We start from the raw sequence: 18,381 nt of genomic DNA, 5'->3' as shown, positions 1-18,381 counted from the left end.
CTGACAACTTGTGTATGACCCTGGGATACATGGTATAAAGGTAGACCATCTGAGACAGACCAGCTCATTTCCAAGGGGCTGAGAGTATCAGACGAGTTCTCTTTAGGCCTGATCATAGCCTAATCATCAGAAAACAAGGATAACCACACCAGCTGATCCAGTCCTCTGCTCTTTTAAAACTTTTGGATGTCTGAAGACTAGACTGCAGTTTTAGCCTTGACTGATTAACTCTGAGAATCTCCTTCAGCATTTCTAATGGAGAGATTCAATTCTAACAAAGGGGGGCATTTCAACTCTGCTTATGATTCCAACCTGGATGAACCTCCCGTTTACGAGGAGACCAAGTTCTCTAATGATGACCATCGGACAGTCCGACCCTCGGTGGTCAGCGCCTTTGGTCATGACACTCTGGACCGAGTGCCCCACATTGACTTCTACCGCAATGCAGGCAGTGTGAGTGGTCAGAGAGCTGTGCGGCCCTCCCTGCAGGAGCTCCACGATGTGTTTCAGAAGGTGAGTGCATGTATGAGTGCTGCTGGTATAAATGAATGATAATCATCAGGTCTTTTTTTTTTCCCTCTATGGTCTGCACCCAATTTCTTCCTCTACTATGCCTGTTTTGTCCTTCACCTGCCATTCTGCAGAAAATAACTTGCACCTATTTTTCTCCAAATTCAAGTCATTGACGCTTTAACTGCAGGTTCTGTTCTGCTCCTGTGCTACACGCTTCAGTACAAAGTGAAATGAGATATTTTAAGGATGCTTATTCATTCAAACAACCTCACAGGTTGTGTCCACAGTTCAGTTATTATAGCCTTATCTAAAAACTTGTAAAACTAAAAAGAACAGCAAAAGTTATTCTTAGAACTGAAAGGCAATCAGCCTAACTGACACACGTAGGTGTTTTATGGCTTTTTTTTATAAGGCTGTATTGTCAAAAGAGATGAGTTAAGTCATTTGGGTTAACAGGCTGAACAAGATTTGGGCTTCTGAATGGTTAAAAATGTCATATACTAGCAGTCATGTCAGCAGATAAGGAAATAAATTAAGTGCCATTATAGTCTGAAACTGCTTCCACTACCACCTATTTATAAAGTTTTGTTTTGTTTGTTTTTGTTTTTTTACCAACAATTACACAAAAATAATGTATTTATATGTTGCAGAGAAAGGAGCAGGAAACCAAACGCACACACAAGACTATCTGTATCTTTCCATGAGAAAACAAAAAGGACTTTTCATAATTCCTCCCCTTTTCTTACACTGGATTATGTATACAAACACCAAAAATTTTACCAAAATGCCACCAAGTTACTGTCAGAATTTACGTGTTTCCTTTCCCTCATTTTTGCTTTGCACTCTTCCAGCAGAATGGAGCAATCTCTATCCCAGACTCTGTGGAGGACGATGGGGAGAGGAGCATCGGAACCCCCTCTGATGATATGGAGTCTGCTGCTCCGAGTGACGACCAGAAAGGCTTAATAAAGTTTGGCTGGATAAGGGGAGTCCTGGTAAGTTATGTCAGGTCATGGCAAGCTACTTCTTTTTCATATATAAGCAAGGTCACTGTACAAAAGAGGAAGCTCTGTGGGTCTCGATAATACAGCCAGGCCAAGTTGTGCTTTCAAGGTGAGAATCTAGGAGTCATTTTCGCGTTTGCGCTTTGATAATGTTTGCTCCAAATGCACAAAGGTCAAATATATTTTTTATGTGATTTTTTTTAATTAAAACCCAAAATAGGCTCAGTAATGTTACTTTATAGACAGACGTAACTATAAATCATGAAAAGAGTGAGGAAATTGAACATAAACTGCTCTCTTCCACAGGTGAGATGCATGCTCAACATCTGGGGCGTCATGTTGTTCATCCGTCTGTCTTGGGTTTTTGGCCAGGCAGGCTGGGGTGAGTGAGACAGAGATGCACAGGCACAGATAAACAGCCACTAAGCACAGAGTAGTGCTTTGTACACCATTTCTATTTTTTTGTAATTGCTATTGTTTATCAGTGGCTACCTTTTCTCCTTCCCCACCTCAGCATATGAACTCTTGCTATTGCAGACCCTTAAAAAGAGCACTACATGTATGTAATGCAAATAAACTTGCTGCAGCTAAGTCCACCTGTAATCCAGCCCCTATCTATCCGTGAACTCAAACACGACTAATCCATTTCCCTGCTGAAAATACAATCTGGGGCAAAAGCAGACTGATCCTTGAAATCTGTGTTCTCGAGACCAATTAGGCTGCTGTTACATGTAATTGCAGGGATTGGGGATAATTAAAGGATTACATTGTCCTCCACTCATTAGTAAGAGAATGAGTGAATAGGGGCAGATTCGATTTAACTAGCCTCTCTGAGCTCCCTTAATAATCTGTACCTGCTCGAGGTCTACTGGGACAGCCAAATCTCTACAAGCAGTATGTGTGTTTGTACGTGTGCATGAGAGACAAAGCGAGAGAAGCCAAAAAAAAAAGGGTGGGAAACGGTGAGAATGACTTCATAAGTGTGTTCATCGGTTAAGAGCCTATTGATCAGCAGCAGCTTTTGCTCAGGCCGTGTAACTAAATGGCTTTGAGAAGTAGAGAAAGCCCCCGGCAGTCCGCAGAGCAGGTACAGCAGATGTATAGCCTCCAGGCTCCCACAGGACATTAACTCTCAGCGTTTCTAAAGCTAACTGTGGGGAGGAAGCTTTCATCTCACACACAGAGTATTTTATGACTAACTAAACAGTGCTAAAAAAAAAAAGAAAGTTGTACTTCACAAAAATAATTATTTCAGCTGTTGCATATGTGCGTTTCAGGTCTGGGAACTGTGATCATTGCGCTCAGCTGTGTGGTCACCACCCTAACCGGCCTTTCCATGTCTGCTATTTGTACCAATGGTGTGGTCAGAGGAGGTAAGGCAATGCATTTTCAAGTTCATCTTCAGAAAAGCACAGTCAAAAGATAGCTATAGACTACACATTTAATTAATAACTCATAAGAGCTACTGCATCCAACACCAATGGTTAAAATGTTATCTATAAATTTTTAATACCTGAGACAACAAACTCTAATTTTGACACAAAATCTTTTAGTGAGAGAGAAAATGACCGTGGGCACGAGACAAAGACACAAAGTTAAAAACAACACCTGAATGTCGACTCCTGAAGCCTTTTTACACAGCTCTACTCGACTTGTCCTGACATTAAATCAATCAGTCGCTGAACTGATGATTAATCACCCACTTCTGTATGCATGTGCTTTCACATTGTCATTTCAGGTGGTGCCTACTACATGATATCTCGCAGTTTGGGACCAGAGTTTGGTGGGTCGATTGGTCTTATTTTCGCCTTTGCCAATGCAGTGGGTGTATCCATGTATGTGGTGGGATTTGCTGAGACAGTGGTCGACTTGCTCAAGGTGTGACATGTTATATTGATCAGGTTGTTGTAGAAGGATAGTGACATATCAATATATATATCAAAATGCTTACCCTTATATCTTCCCTCTGTCATTCTCAGGAGAACTCTGCTATCATGGTGGATGAAATAAACGACATCAGGATCATTGGCTGTATTACTGTGGTGCTGCTCTTGGGTATATCAGTTGCTGGAATGGAATGGGAGGCAAAGGTTAGCGATGAAGAGCGTGCTGTTTGTTGTACTCATAAGATCACTTAAACCGGTAATATGTAATGATTTGTTTATTTGTCACCGCAGGCACAAATTCTTCTACTCGTTATCCTGCTGGTGGCCATAGTGAATGTGTTTGTAGGAACAGTCATTCCAGCAACCAAAGAAAAGAAATCCCAGGGCTTTTTCAATTATAACTGTGAGGCATCCAACCAATACACATTTTCATTACAAATAAACCTCTCTCGCTCGCAAAGCACCTGACAGCCCTGACATTTCTCCTCACTCTCTTTTTTCCACAGCAAAAATCTTCGCGGAGAATTTTATTCCAAATTTTAGCGACGGTGAGACATTTTTTTCCGTGTTTGCCATCTTTTTCCCCGCGGCAACTGGGATCCTGGCTGGAGCCAACATCTCTGGAGACTTGCGGGTAACTTTTTCATACAGAGCTCGTCACTGAAGATGGGGGGTCATTAGCTTATGTAACATATGCTTGAAAAAAGGGGTGGAGGGAAGTGATAATAAAATAATAATTTCTTCACGAATAGATTAATTTTAATAATTCACTGTCTTGACATGTTTTTTTTTTTGTGTGTGTGTGTGTGTGTTTAAATGTGTTTAAATTGTCATTATTTTAAAGGATGCCCAAGCTGCAATACCCAAAGGTACCTTGTTAGCCATTCTGATCACTGGTCTCACCTATCTGGCCATGGCCTTTTGTGTCTGTAAGTGAAATCATTTATAAAACGCAAATCCCTTGAATAAAATTCTGCACTGGAATAAATAAAACTTTCTATAATGTTACATTTGGCAGATACAATATCTCTACGCTATCCCTGGAGATCTTAGTTGTGTTAATATGCTAGCATTTGTCCTCCTAACCAATCTATCTGTTCTTTTCTTTGATTGGTCAGCTGCTACTGTTGTCCGTGAAGCCACAGGAAACTCATCTAGCCTCATAAATGACACCACACCGGTAATATGTAACGGGTCAACAGCGGTTGCTTGTGAACTCGGCTATGATTTTTCTTCCTGCGAAGTAAAGAAATGCAACTTTGGCTTGATGAACAACTTCCAGGTACGCAACCTTGAAATAAAGACACATTTAAGAAAAATTCTATTTTTTTTTTCTCTCTAATGCTCTCCTCTTCTCATCACCTCTGATTCAGGTCATGACCTTGGTATCTGGGTTTGGTCCTCTTATTATTGCTGGAACATTCTCAGCCACCCTTTCATCAGCCCTGGCTTCTCTTGTCAGTGCACCTAAAGTCTTCCAGGTCAGTAAGTCACCACTGTTTTCCTAAATGGAAACAACATTTTAGAGGGACTCTCCAGTGAAAAACTAAATTGTTGCTCTTAACCTCTTAAAACATTAAAAAAAAAAAATTCTCCACAGGCACTGTGTAAAGACAACATCTATAAGGCTCTGCACTTTTTTGCCAAAGGACACGGCAAAAACGACGAGCCCATCCGTGGTTATGTCCTCACATTCTTGATTTCTGTGGCTTTCATTCTCATTGGTGAGCTTCAAATTCCACTCCTGATGTACCAATCCACCCAAACAGGCTAAAACCAATAAACATTTCATACTTGGTCTCAGATCTTATTCTAAGCTTTAAATGAACAAATGTATCATGTTTCTTTTCTATTAGTAAGTTGGTTATATACATAAATTATTATATTTGTGTATAAAAGACTTTGAAAATCAAATATATATAGACAATAAGTCCAGCTATCAACAGACTGCTGACATAAACTAAACAAACCAAACATACTAAAGAAGGATTTCATCTGACTCGCAGTGTCCAGGCAAGCTGACACAGTTAAAATTCTTTCTAGTAATCTGCTATATTCAATAACCTGTTACAAAGACATAGAAACATAAAGACAAGTCTGGCATATTCACACTAACATCAGCAATCTGAGTGCAGAAGGAATTTAATTTAATTTTCTGTCTGTGCAGGTGATCTCAACACGATCGCTCCGATCATCTCAAACTTCTTCCTGGCATCTTATGCCCTCATCAATTTCTCCTGCTTCCATGCCTCTTATGCCAAGTCTCCAGGTGGGTCTCTAACAAGCAGCTTAGAAAGGAGAAAGTCTGTTAGTAGAAGCAGGTAGATCTACTTGCTCCCAGAGTGCTATCTGACAAACTGTGTTTTATAGAACATGTCGTGTTTGATGCATTTTGTTATATGGAGTCCGTTTTCCATCAATTTTCCCACAGCATTAATGTAGTCTTTTTTTATTATTCTTTTTTTAAATGCAGGCTGGAGACCAGCATATAAATACTACAACATGTGGCTCTCCCTGGTGGGAGCAGTGCTCTGCTGCGCTGTTATGTTTGTTATCAACTGGTGGGCTGCTCTGCTCACGTATGGCATTGAATTCCTCCTCTACATATATGTTCTGGTCAAGAAGCCAGGTGAGCTCATTTGCATGCTTGGGAGCACTTCTGCTACGCACCAACTATGGAACTAACCTGTCAGGACTCTCATTTTATCTTCAGCTGTGAACTGGGGTTCGTCCACGCAGGCGGTGACATTTGTGAGTGCAGTCAGCAATGCTCTCTCTCTGTCAGGTGTAGAGGATCACGTAAAGAACTTCAGGTAAAATTCTGCACTACATCCCTGTGGGCACATATAGAAACATTTCAAAACAATTTCAAAATAATTAACAATAGGTAAAATGTTTAGATCAAAGGGCTTTTTCAGAAACCTAAAATACATGTACATATAACTAATAAATCCCTTTTTCAGGCCTCAGATATTAGCTCTGACGGGTTCAGCACGAAGCAGGCCAGCTCTCCTCGACCTGGCACACTCCTTCTCTAAGAACTACGGACTGTGTCTCACCTGCGAAGTGTTTGTGGTAGGTTACACTGTAATCTCAGATGTTCTAAAAATCAACCTCCTATTTAAATCAAGCTCATTTAATTTAGCAGAGTGCAGACTTAACATGCAGTGGGTATGCAAGAGAATGTCAGGCAGGGACGCGGTAAATGCCAACTGTCTGAACACCAGAGACTAAAGTTTAGGGTCAGGTGCACTTTCTGAATAGGAAAAAAGATGTACGTGGGACCTCTTTTCCCTTTCACCAAAACACTTACATTCAGCTCTGTGGTGTGATCTCCTCAGGGCCCGAGGTCAGAGGCCCTTCAAGACGTCAATGACGCAATGGAGAAAAACCAGCTGTGGCTTAAGAAGACCAAACGCAGGGCATTTTACGCTGCTGTGGCCTGTGACAACTTCAGGGAAGGAGCTGAGAGCCTGTTGCAGGTCAGTATGGTCATAATTTACACAAGATTAAATTAAAAAAAAAAAAATTAGATTATGATGGCAGATTCAGAGAAGCAGGTTTTATTGACCCATTTCTTCCAAACAACACCCTACATTTCTCTAGACCTGTCCTAGACCTATTTTAAGGATCTGGCCAGGACACGTGTAGGAAGCAGAAGAAGAGGGAGTTAATGAGGAGCTGGAAAACACTGTTATAACTCAGACTATTGCACTGTCAAGATAAGGCCTCTGTTCATTGTCAGGATAGCTTACTTCAAACAGCACAGCAGATTAAAAGCTATAACTGATTAACACTGCGTTTGGATGAGTCCCTGCAGACAAAGTGCGATCCGCTGAGTGATCTGCTCATAATTTCTGGCAATAAAACAGCCTCACGGCCTTCTTTTCCAGGACATTTTGAAACTTTCTGGCGAATCCCCACCCCCCACCCCCTTCTCCCATTAATCAAGGTTTTTACACCCGCTTTTACAACCCCAGGGTAACTTGGTGTCTGTGTTGCTTCACTTAACAGCTCATTCATATTTGGGATTTTTGTTTTTCCTCACAGGCCTCTGGTCTTGGCCGTATGAAGCCTAACACATTAGTGATCGGCTTCAAGAAAAACTGGAGGACTGCCGGCGCTGAAGCAGTTCAGAATTATGTGGGAGTACTTCAGTAAGTCACAAAAAAGACACACATTTTCATAACAATAGCACACTCAGTAATTAAACATAAATAGGAGATCTGTGTTTGAACTAGCATCCTAATTTGCTTTTTGACAGCGATGCATTTGACTTTGAGTATGGGACAGTGATGCTGAGGATGAACCATGGACTGGATGTGACTCACATTGTCGAGGCAGAAGGTCAGTGTGACATTTTCTTTAGGCTGCTATTTAATCTTTAAGAGCTAATATATACCCAATATACCCAAAATATGAATATATTATTATTAAAAAATATAAGTGGACACAGATGGGTTATATATAAAGGTCAGGAAGAACGCAGCCTTAAAAAAAAGATAAATAATTAAGTCCTGCAAATATTGATGTTTTGGACAATGTAGCTGAAAATACAGTAAGCATTCATAACAAAATGATAAAAACTTAAATTTGTTTCAAGAGATTAAAATGCAGAGTTGTAGTTCTCTGATTTTAAATCCGTTTTGACTGCATCAAACCACCAATAAATTAGCAAAAGTCAGAAACTGCTGTGTATGTGTCACAACAACCTACAGTAACTCATTTTGATTAAACAACTGATAAGCCAGGATACTTTGTTCTGTAGATTCAAGGTGTTTCATAAAAGTTAATAACAGTCAGGTAGTTGACAGATAAGACAGTAAAACTAGAGCACCGCTGAGCGGGTGCCAACACTCGGCTGTTTCGGATTTGTAATTGTGCGGAAAGTTTGATGGTCTCGCTTGAACAATGTGCATCTATGGTGTGAATTTGAACATCTTAGGTCAGATCGTTTCAGAAAACTGACCTTTAGCTTGAGGTCAAGGCTGCTGAGATTTGAACTTCTCTGTGATTTTTAGTAGATGCATCTATGGCGCGAATCTGAACATCCACATTGTTCTCGAGTCATGGCCAACGTTAAAGTTTTTGTGGGACAGGCGCTGCCGACGCCAAGCCTGTGACAATAGCTCAACTTTTTTCCTCGAAACTGCCGTGCTAATAACTTGAAGTTTATACTTGTGTCTCTGCAGAAATCTGTACTATAACAAAGGGGAATTCTATCTTGTGTAACACATGCTCACAATCCGATTCTGGTTTTCAGAGGAGATGCTAAAGGCAGCAAAGGAGCAAGAGGCTCTGGAGAGTGAGATGATGCCAAATGGAGGGAAAGCTAAAGGACTCTTCAGGAAGTCCAGGAAATCATCTCAGCAAGTGCTCACGACCAGAGGTATCTGTCTCAAGACTGTCTCGAACTTCAATCTAAGCTATTTAAAGCAAAGGCTGCATCAGCAGATGAATATGATCTCTGAATATATGGAAGCAAGCTTCTCTTTCTCACGCTCCTCCACACTCACTCGTTTTTTCACTGAGTTAAAGAATCAAATAACACACACTTAATAAATGAAACCAATGAGTCACATCTTTTTTTTTTTTTTTTTTGGGGGGGGGGGGGGGGGGGGGGAAGGGTCTCCACACCCACATTGAGATATAATTGAATCGACCACTCCCACTAAAGAGGCCTCTGAGGGTGTAATCCAATAATGCGCTCCTTTTCGTTCTACTTTGAAGAGCATCTCTTAAGAGCATTCCTTTAACCCAGACAGCTGAGGATGCTTGCAGCCTCTCGCTCAATCTGTCTGTTTCACACACACACACACACACACAGACACTAACACACACTCTCCAGTGAACTGCATCTTGGCAAGACAGCGACGGTCGTTAGTATACAAACTGCATCCTACTCATTGGAACATTAGACTTGAGAGATGGCCATTTCTGGCAATGTAGAGTCATCTCCTAATGTTGGTTTGCGCTAGTTTTTCCATCCAACTTAACTCGCCACACTGTCAGTGAATTATATTCCCTCCTGCTGTTGCTCTCATAGCTTTCTCTCTCTCTCTTTCTCTCTCCCAGTGTCAGTGTGTAGCCCTCCACCCCCACAGGTTGCCAAGATGAATGAGAAGCTGTTGGAAGCCAGTATTCAGTTCAAGAAGAAACAGCCCAAAGGCACCATAGATGTGTGGTGGCTGTTTGATGATGGAGGTAAGACCTGGTTCGTTTTTATGAACCTTGCCTAGAGTTTGTAACAGAAAGGTGCACCAAAAGCCATAACTTGATGCTTTAAAAGCAACACAGTACAGTAAAAAATAAATAAATAAAAAACATCTTTCCCTTCTCCCAGGTCTTACCCTGCTCCTCCCCTACATCCTCACTACCAGGAAGAAGTGGAAAGACTGCAAACTGAGGATCTTCACTGCGGGGCAGCCTGGACGCAGTGATCTGGATAAGGAAGAGTAAGTAAACAAATTAATATTTCAATATCAATTATAGCTTAATGTGTGGAAGTTAGACTGGATACATTATTTGCTAAGCTATGAAAATTCATGTGCCAATAACATTACTGGAATGCTATTTAGCGTTAACGCTAAATTTATTACCTACATTTACATGAAAACTAATCAGTGCGTGATGATTTGACTTGCAGGATGGTGGGCCTGCTGAAGAAATTTAGAATTAACTGCAGTAACATCAATATTATTGATGACCTACATATCCAACCCAGATCTGACAGGTAACTGCATTTCTTTTCACATACACAAGTAACAGCGAATCAGACGGTGCGGCAGTAACAGTAAAATTTAATTGCACCATAATATCAGCATACTAAAGGTTTTAAAAAAAAGTTTCCCCAGTAAGCTCATGTGCTTATCTGCAATTCTCCAGCTTGAAGGACTTACACGAGATGATCGAGCCTTTCTGTCTGCACGAGGGGTCTAGAGACCCTGCTCAGGTTGGAGCCTTGCAGAAAGAGCACCCCTGGAAGATCACCGACAAAGAGCTAAGCGAGTTTGAAGAGAAGGTAAAGTCACTGACACAAAATAATAATCTTACACAGGCTACAGTGTAGATGTTGTGTACATGGCTCAGAAAATTAAAGGAACGCTTTGAAAACACATCAGATCTCAATGGGAAAAAAATCATGCTGGATATCTATACCGAAATGGACTGGGTAATGTGTTAGGAATGAAAGGATGCCACATCGTTTGATGGAAATTAAAATGATCAACATACAGAGAGCTGAATTTAAAGATACTCAGAAAGTGAAAGTGAAAAAAATGATGCGGCAGGCTAGTCCATTTTGACAATATTTCATTGCAGCAACTCAAAACGGTACTCAGTAATTTGTTTGGCCCCCTTGTGCTTGTATGCATGCCTGATCTGACAATGTCAGGGCATTTTCCTAATGACACAATGGATCATGTACTGGGGGGATCTCCTCCCGGATCTGGACCAGGGCATAACTGAGCTCCTGGACAGTCTGAGGTGCAACCTGGCAGCGTTGGATGTACTGAAGCGTTGGATTTAAATCAGGCAAGTGTGGGGGCCAGTCAATGTTATCAATTCCTTCATCCTCCAGGATGCAGGGGGGTGGGGGTGGGGGGCCAGTGGTGGACCTGCCAATTCTGGTATTCTTTGGCAGAAGCCAATCAGGCTTCATGGTGCTGGGCTGTTAGCACAGGGCCCACTAGAGGGCATCGAGCCCTCAGGCTGCCCTCATGAAGCCTGTTTCTGATTGTTTGGTCAGAGACATTCACACCAGTGGACTTCTTCAGGTCATTTTGTAGGGCTCTGGCAGTGCTCATCCTGTTCCTCTTTGCACAAAGGAGCAGATAACTGCTGATGGGTTAAGGTCCTTCTACGGTCCTGTCCAGCTCTCCTAGAGTAACTGTCTTTCTCCTGGAATCTCCTCCATGCTTTTGAGACTGTGCTGGGAGACACAGTAAACCTTCTGGCAATGGCACGTATTGATGTGCCATCCTGGAGGAGTTGGACTACCTGTGTAACCTCTGTAGGGTCCAGGTATCACCTCAGGCTACCAGTAGCGACACTGACCCTAAACAAGCAAGATGTAATGAATGCCAAAAGCAGATGAAACTGATTAACAACCCTCTCTGCTACTGAACTGACCAGATCAATATCCCAGAACTTTTAACTGACTTGATGCCACACTCTGAATAAAACGTGTTCCTTTAATTTTTTGAGAAGTATATTATCTTCATTTAAAGATGTTGCTTTAAACAGCAAAATTTTGTTGAAATTCTTTGTTTAAAAAAAAAAACCTGCTGGTTTACAGACCCACCTCCAGGTACGACTGAATGAGCTCCTTAAGGAAAACTCCAGATCAGCCAATTTAATCATTGTGTAAGTATACACTGTCTGGATAACACTACCAATCCAGTGTTGAAAGAACAATGTCTAACATATTTGTCTGCACTGTAGGAGCATGCCCATTGCTCGTAAGGAAACGATCTCTGATTTCCTCTACATGGCCTGGCTGGACATTCTGACAAAGGACCTTCCACCCACCCTGCTCATTAGAGGCAACCACAAGAGTGTGCTCACTTTCTACTCTTGAGCACCTTGCATGCTAAACAGCAGTGTACGATGTAGCCAAAAAAAAAAAGCAAAGAAATGGTAGTACCAAAATGACAAACCATTTATAAAGTGTACAAGAATATTTAGTCTTCCAGGCCAACAGCAAAGTGTAACACAATCAAGCATTTGTGGGTAACTCCCAATGAAAGCGCTGATACTATGATTTTGATGTATAGTTCAGATTAACACACAGATACCTGGTTTTATTTCTTGGTCTGGTACGAGCTGTTTCATAAAGGCTTGTGACAATTTGTGTGGTTTGTCAAGGCTGTGTGAAACTGCAGCCAGAAAGCTTGCTTTTCAGCATGATGATACACTGTATGGCTAGCGCAGAAACCACTGAATCGTTCTGATGCATCCAAAGTCTAATGCTTTCTAAGAAAAGACACACACAACAACAACAATTCTGTATTTCTGACACTGAATTTGTAAATGTGAATGTGTCTAAATTTGAATTTCAGAGCTCAGAAGAACACATCCCAGCATAGATCAGTTCAATAAACAAAGGCAGAGGCAGAGATGTAGGTGGTGATTTAAGGCTGCTGCAATGGTCATACTGACTGACTGTAAAATAACTGTATATAGTAGATGTGTGTATTCTAGAAGTGATCAATATCTTGGTATTGGCAACGTTACTATCATTTTTTTAAAACACTTGTCATAGTCACTCTGTAAAATACACTGCTGCCATTACACAGATGTTTACCTGTTCACATGATATATATTGTTTGCAATATATTTAATGTTGCTTTCACAGTACACATTTTGTTTAAGAACAGCTCAGTGAAGTAGAGTATTATAAATCAAATTATTCTGTATATTTTAGCATAGTGACTGTCTTCCTATTTAAGCATTTAATTTTAATCAGCTAATAAAGAATGAATACATTTTTGATGTCTTCTTATGTGAGTCTATTTCATTTATTAAATAACATCAGAGGCTGCTTGTCCAGAGAAATGTGCCAGTGGAGTGTCTGCTGCACTACACACGATGAGGTGTCTTTTGTTTTTTATCTAAAGTACTTTACTTGATAATTTTACACACATTACTTGGGTATTTTATGGTTTTATGATGATTACTATATGCAGTTTGGCACACTATGATTTTAGGTGCACAAGTATAAACTATGTGCACTTTGAAGATAGTAACCAGAACATAGGATATTTTTTCATAACCTTCTGCAAATGCAAAACACCATTGGGATTAACCTCTGTTTCAAAGGCAAATTGTACAGAGAAACACAGTAGAGGCAGTCAGTTTCACGCTTCATCAGCCATATTTATTCAATGCAAAACATAAAAGATCTTTAGAGTTAAAGCAGGGTTGCACCTGCCACCTACATATCAGCCAAATCAGCGTCAGCCTTGCTGACCAGTATCAGCCTATCAGCAAATAAGATGACCTTTACTGTCGGCAGGAGCCATAAGTGTTTATCTGTTGTATCACATCAACTGTACGCTGGCTAAACGTTCAGACTTTAATAGACTTTAAAACTGATATTTTTTATAGTCAAAATTTTACTGTTTAAAGAATGAAGACAAAACAAAAGACATATTTATTTAGGCATCGCCTCTTGGTCAGTATTGGCCCACAATTTCACAATCATGCATCCCTGCTTATATTTACGGAGGAGGATTGAGGACAGTGGAAAAAAGAAAAAAAAAAGAAAAGAAACAGGCTTCTGGATTTTTTTCAGAGTTCTGACTTTTTTTTCTCACAAGAAAAAACTCAGTTCACAATTCTGAAAAAAAAATCCAGAAGACCATCCATTTTATTTTATTTTATGTTTTGTTTTGTTTTTTTCGGTGGCCATAATCCTCTTCTGTATATATTATATGTGTATGGGTATTGTGAATATATTACACTGAAAGTAAATCCACTTTAAGATCCTTTTTAACCAGTAGACATAGCCAAAATTTGTAATCCAACAGAAAATGTTCAATTGAGGGTGAGATTCAAAGGGCAAAGTCTAAAATATTAAACTTGCAGCATACTGAAATGGAAATTTCCTGTTATCATTATAGAACATTACACAACTACCATACATACAATAATGAGCTATTTTAACTTTGTTTATGCAACTTTTCATTTGGCTCTGTTACAAGATAAAGGTAAATAAATCTTTCAAGTTTGACCTCAGCCAACGAACCTTGTGTTGTGTTTTATAGTAACATAGTCTTACAGCAAACGTTTTGAGCCACCCCTCAATTTGTTATATTATTGTTCCTAAGAAGCCAGATTTTCTTGTAATTTTTTAAAGTGGTCTTGATCAATAGTTCTCTAACTTTCTGGAGGTTTTTCAAAGTTCTTCTTTGGACATTGGCTTCTTTTTCACTCGTTTCCAGTCCAGTCCTTGTACCTGAACGTGTTTTTTTTGTTTGTTTGTTTGTTTGTTATGCTACTTAACACTGATCTATGAACCATTCAAGAATTTAAAAAGCATTAACTCAAGGGATGAACCAGTGTTGTGTCTATACATAACAGACAACCTAGCAGAGAAGCAGTTTAAAAATGTATCTTTAGGCACTTTGTTATTAGTAGCCTGTCGCATAATTTTGAAACTGTCAGTATGTACAGAGTCAGGAGAGAGGCACAACAATGAGTGTCTACAGCCATCTGTAGGCTCTAGTTTGGGGCTGCATTTCAGCCAGTGGTGCTGGGGATCTTGTCAAAACTGATGGAATTATGAATGGACAAAAGCATCTGACACCTGAATTTTTCAGCATGACAGTGATCCCAAACACACTGCCAATGTAGTGAAAGCGTACCTGGATAGAAAAACAACACTATCAGTCATGCACTGGCTTCCTCAGAGCTCGAACCTCAAGATTACTGAAGCAGTGTGGGATCATCTTGACAGAGAACAGAACAAAAGGCAGCCATCATCCAAAGAAGAGCTTTGAATGTCCTTCAAGCACTTTGGAGAACTATTCTTGAAGACTATTTAAAGAAATGACAAGAAATCTGCCTCAGAGAATTCAGGCTGTGTTGAAGAATAAAGGTGGTCATACCAAATGTTGACTTTAGAATTGTAGAAACTGTTTTTGTCTTATATGCTGTATTTCTATGTATTTGCACGCTTCAATAAATCGATATACCAATTAATATAAAGAAATGACAGGTGTCCTTACGAAAATTCACTATGTTTCCTATGGTTTTTATGCAATACTGCATAAAAACCATAGAAACAGTGAATTTTCGGAAGGATGGGTCATGACTTTTGCACAGTACTGTATCTTGAAGTTATTGGTGGGGGAATCTAATCTTGCTTTGGCATTGTGTTTACACAGGTGAGACCCTCACTATCCCTGATACTGTTGTGGGACTTACTTTCCTTACTTTGGAGGTTACGCCGAAGCATTTGTGGGTAATGCTGCAGCATTTGGGGGGTGCCACAGCTCGGTGCCGATGCCACGATTCTAGGTAGCTCCTGCTGCTTTGACGCCAACTGAAACAAGTAGTTTCATTTAACAATCAGTTTCATTTAGTTTGTTGCGTCTTACCCTAACAAATACTTTGCATACCACGGGAATCAGCTGAACCTGTTTAGAGAGACTGCAGAGGACAGAGGGGGGAGGAGGAGGAAGTGCGGCGCTGTTGAACCCGAGAGGAGGCTGAGCTAGCCGTCACTTAAAAACAATATGACACGAATGCTGCTAAAGCTAAAGGATCTTCAGCTATGCTCGTGGTTTTATGACGCTGCTCCACGTTTCTTGGGGAGAGAATTGCACGTTCAAATGATGACTAAAAATAAAGGCAAGCAAGAAATTAAGATGGATAACGTCACAATCAGCGAGATGCCAGGGACTGCTTATTGACGTTAGCTTTGCTAGCCTGCGTGGCGTTTTGTAACTGACCGCTTTGGTTTGAATGTGTTGTATTATTACTTGGCTGTTGTGTACTTGTCGCGACTTCTGTTTTGCTCTCATACAGCGCTCTCTGCTGTGTAAGGCTTAAGCTAATGATTTTATTTGATATTTTTGCTTTTGTAGGCTAATATATTTTCTACCGGATATTCGAAGTGTTTATATTAGCAACACTCGCGATAACTTGTTTCAACGAAAGGGTTGCATTTATTCATTCATTTTTTTTTCTCCAAAAAAATTTCTAAAACGGTGTTTTACGGTTGTGTGACAGCTCATGTAAACTTTAGTATTGATTTCATAACATGTTGTGTTGTATATGAGTTTTTTTTTTTTTGTTTGTTTTGTTTTACGTGTTTTTGAGGCGGGGCTATATTGACGCAACTTCCAGCGCGGGAAATTCTTGCAAAAAACTGGCAGTCCCGCCAAGAAATTGGAGCAGATTCTTTGTGGAAGTCTGTAGTGTCGTTTTTAGTCGGTTTTAATTTTTTTTTTTTTTAGTGTAGGTTTTTAATTGTGCACGCTTTGCCAACATGCCCGCCCTAGAAGTCACAGATGCTTCTGCAGTTTCTCCATCAAAGAAGGCAAGGATAGAAATAAACCCTGCAGAAGAAAGACCTGTCCTCCGGTTTGCGAAGCTTTCCGAGCATGCTACGACTCCAACCAGAGGTTCAGCCAAAGCAGCAGGTTATGACCTCTACAGGTTGGTTACACTGAAATTGCTTTGGGTTCACTAGATGCCTAATTTGTGACCCTTGATATGTGTGCATGTGTTTCTAAGGCTTAATTCCAGATTTAACTTGAGGTATTGTTTAAAAAAAAATAGGTAGATAAACTTAACTTTACAGTCTTAAATAAATGCCTCTGTCAATTTTTAACAGTGCATATGATTACTCCATTGGTCCTATGGATAAGGTCGTTGTGAAGACAGACATTCAGATAGCAGTTCCGCATGGCTGCTATGGGAGAGTTGGTGAGTGCTGATGCAACACTTCCATTCATTTTGTTAACGTTCTGTTTCTGCAGTTTTCAGCCTCATGTTAGGCTTTTCTGTTTGTGCATAAAGTTACACAAGTTGCGAAACACCAGGTCTGTAACTTTATTTTTGCATTTTTCCTCCTCAGCACCAAGATCTGGACTAGCAGCAAAACACTTCATTGATGTTGGCGGTGAGACAGCTACCTGATCTACTCAGTAATATTAACCCCTGTATTGTACTGCCGTTTTAATTTCTGGTATGTCTCTGTATGCTTTCCTCAGCTGGAGTCGTAGACGAGGACTACAGAGGAAATGTGGGTGTTGTGATGTTCAACTTCGGCAAAGAGTCGTTTGAAGGTGAGTTATGGCAGTGCTGTATATTGTCCCTCTTTTTTTTTTTTTTTCTTTTTTGCAACCACAAGAACCAGCAAAAATGGTGCTGGAGCCCTATCCCAGCTGTCATAGGCTGAGAGGCAGGGTAAACCCTGTACAGGTCACCAGCCTGCACTACAGTGCAAAACTGGTTACTGTCAGTTATTCATTTTGGAGACCACAAAAACAGCTAAAAGTGAGAATAATAACTTGAACTTCACACGTATCACTTGTAATTCATTTAAGCTCAAAATTAAAGAATATTTTTTGCTAGTTGCACTTTAAAGCCTATTGTAAAATTTATGAAAATGCTACATGTGAATGCTTTTATTGATTGGTCAAGTTTTAAATGTTTTCTCATCTGCTTCCTTCTAACTTTGCAGTAAAAAAGGGCGATAGAGTTGCTCAGCTGGTGTGTGAGAAGATCTGCTACCCAGATCTGGTGGAGCAAGAGGTAAATTCGAAGTTGAGTTTATTGTTTCAATGTTTCATGAAGGTTATGATGTTTGATTTTGGTTGGAATCTGTTTCAAAGATGTGACACTTAGAAGCTGCCACTTGTGGTGCTGTTGAACTGTTTCTGTTACAGGCTCTTAAAGCTTGGTGGGGCTCATGTCTGTGTAACAAAATAGGCTTGAACAGCACTTCAAGTGACACAAAATTCTCATGAACTGAATCAAACCTCAGTGGCAGCTTTAAAACTGGAACATGAGTCTTTATGAAGGTTGGGTTTATGGTGGGGCAGTTCCAGCTTAGTCTGCTTAAACGTCATTTGAAAAAGTGCCAGGTTTTGTTTGTGTCCAGTACAAATAGTAAAAAATATAATGATGTATTGTTTTTCTTATGTATTTCTCCAGATAAGTTTTTAATCTTTAAATTCAAATATTTGCTTTTTTTTTTGTGTGTGTGTCTTTTCTTACCCTCTTTTTAGACACTGGATGAAACCGACCGTGGTGCTGGAGGTTTTGGATCAACTGGACGCAACTGAAAGCTTAAAATGTGTTCAAATAGTTTTAAATATGTTACATATGTAGCTCATGTGCAAATAATAAAGTTCTGTTTTATACTTGGGTCTGGTATTTTGCTGGAGCTGAAAACCATGTGTAAAAGTTCTGATAAACTGAGCTATTACCAAAGTTATTCTTCCAGAAAGCCACATGGGGGCAGT

At 40.2% G+C, this 18,381-nt stretch overlaps 2 protein-coding genes and 1 long non-coding RNA gene across 5 annotated transcripts; 2 read left to right on the top strand and 1 right to left on the bottom strand.

Moving 5' to 3' along the window:
- The first annotated feature begins 95 nt into the window (after nucleotides 1-95).
- Nucleotides 96-12,753, top strand: slc12a1 (solute carrier family 12 member 1). Its single transcript, XM_030725792.1, has 26 exons — nucleotides 96-513; nucleotides 1,368-1,508; nucleotides 1,824-1,899; nucleotides 2,795-2,890; nucleotides 3,256-3,395; nucleotides 3,497-3,607; nucleotides 3,695-3,806; nucleotides 3,910-4,037; nucleotides 4,248-4,332; nucleotides 4,522-4,685; nucleotides 4,777-4,884; nucleotides 5,004-5,127; nucleotides 5,571-5,672; nucleotides 5,877-6,032; nucleotides 6,117-6,216; nucleotides 6,367-6,478; nucleotides 6,745-6,885; nucleotides 7,454-7,560; nucleotides 7,668-7,750; nucleotides 8,667-8,792; nucleotides 9,479-9,607; nucleotides 9,747-9,858; nucleotides 10,050-10,136; nucleotides 10,289-10,424; nucleotides 11,700-11,767; nucleotides 11,846-12,753. The coding sequence occupies exons 1-26, from the start codon at nucleotides 256-258 to the stop codon at nucleotides 11,979-11,981; spliced, it is 3,138 nt and encodes a 1,045-aa protein (XP_030581652.1). The 5' UTR covers nucleotides 96-255; the 3' UTR covers nucleotides 11,982-12,753.
- On the bottom strand, nucleotides 6,213-15,639 carry LOC115777839 (uncharacterized). Its single transcript, XR_004019693.1, has 3 exons — nucleotides 15,526-15,639; nucleotides 15,332-15,449; nucleotides 6,213-6,237 (listed from the first exon to the last, which is right to left on the bottom strand). It is a non-coding gene; the product is annotated as an uncharacterized LOC115777839 (long non-coding RNA).
- On the top strand, nucleotides 15,468-18,279 carry dut (deoxyuridine triphosphatase). 3 transcript variants are annotated; one of them, XM_030725816.1, is made up of 7 exons: nucleotides 15,468-15,757; nucleotides 16,411-16,567; nucleotides 16,746-16,837; nucleotides 16,989-17,033; nucleotides 17,125-17,199; nucleotides 17,598-17,668; nucleotides 18,145-18,279. In XM_030725816.1, the coding sequence occupies exons 1-7, from the start codon at nucleotides 15,643-15,645 to the stop codon at nucleotides 18,199-18,201; spliced, it is 612 nt and encodes a 203-aa protein (XP_030581676.1). In that variant the 5' UTR covers nucleotides 15,468-15,642; the 3' UTR covers nucleotides 18,202-18,279. The 3 variants fall into 3 exon arrangements, with proteins under 3 accessions (XP_030581676.1, XP_030581681.1, XP_030581684.1); XM_030725821.1 differs by having other exon boundaries at nucleotides 15,609-15,757; nucleotides 16,371-16,567; XM_030725824.1 differs by having other exon boundaries at nucleotides 15,617-15,757; nucleotides 16,366-16,567.
- The last annotated feature ends 102 nt before the right edge of the window (nucleotides 18,280-18,381 follow it).

This window comes from Archocentrus centrarchus, chromosome 3, assembly GCF_007364275.1.
Source record: "Archocentrus centrarchus isolate MPI-CPG fArcCen1 chromosome 3, fArcCen1, whole genome shotgun sequence".
Classification (NCBI taxonomy): Eukaryota; Metazoa; Chordata; class Actinopteri; order Cichliformes; family Cichlidae; genus Archocentrus; species Archocentrus centrarchus.
Note: the sequence above shows the minus strand (reverse complement) of the source record. Positions and strands in the feature narration are given on the sequence as shown.

Coding starts and splice junctions, on each gene's coding strand:
- slc12a1 (XM_030725792.1), top strand. CDS start 256: ATGGAGAGATTCAATTCTAACAAAGGGGGGCATTTCAACTCTGCTTAT. Junction 4,038..4,247: donor ACATCTCTGGAGACTTGCGG/GTAACTTTTTCA, acceptor ATTATTTTAAAG/GATGCCCAAGCTGCAATACC. Junction 6,217..6,366: donor GATCACGTAAAGAACTTCAG/GTAAAATTCTGC, acceptor TCCCTTTTTCAG/GCCTCAGATATTAGCTCTGA.
- dut (XM_030725816.1), top strand. CDS start 15,643: ATGACACGAATGCTGCTAAAGCTAAAGGATCTTCAGCTATGCTCGTGG. Junction 17,034..17,124: donor ACACTTCATTGATGTTGGCG/GTGAGACAGCTA, acceptor TGCTTTCCTCAG/CTGGAGTCGTAGACGAGGAC. Junction 17,200..17,597: donor CGGCAAAGAGTCGTTTGAAG/GTGAGTTATGGC, acceptor CTAACTTTGCAG/TAAAAAAGGGCGATAGAGTT.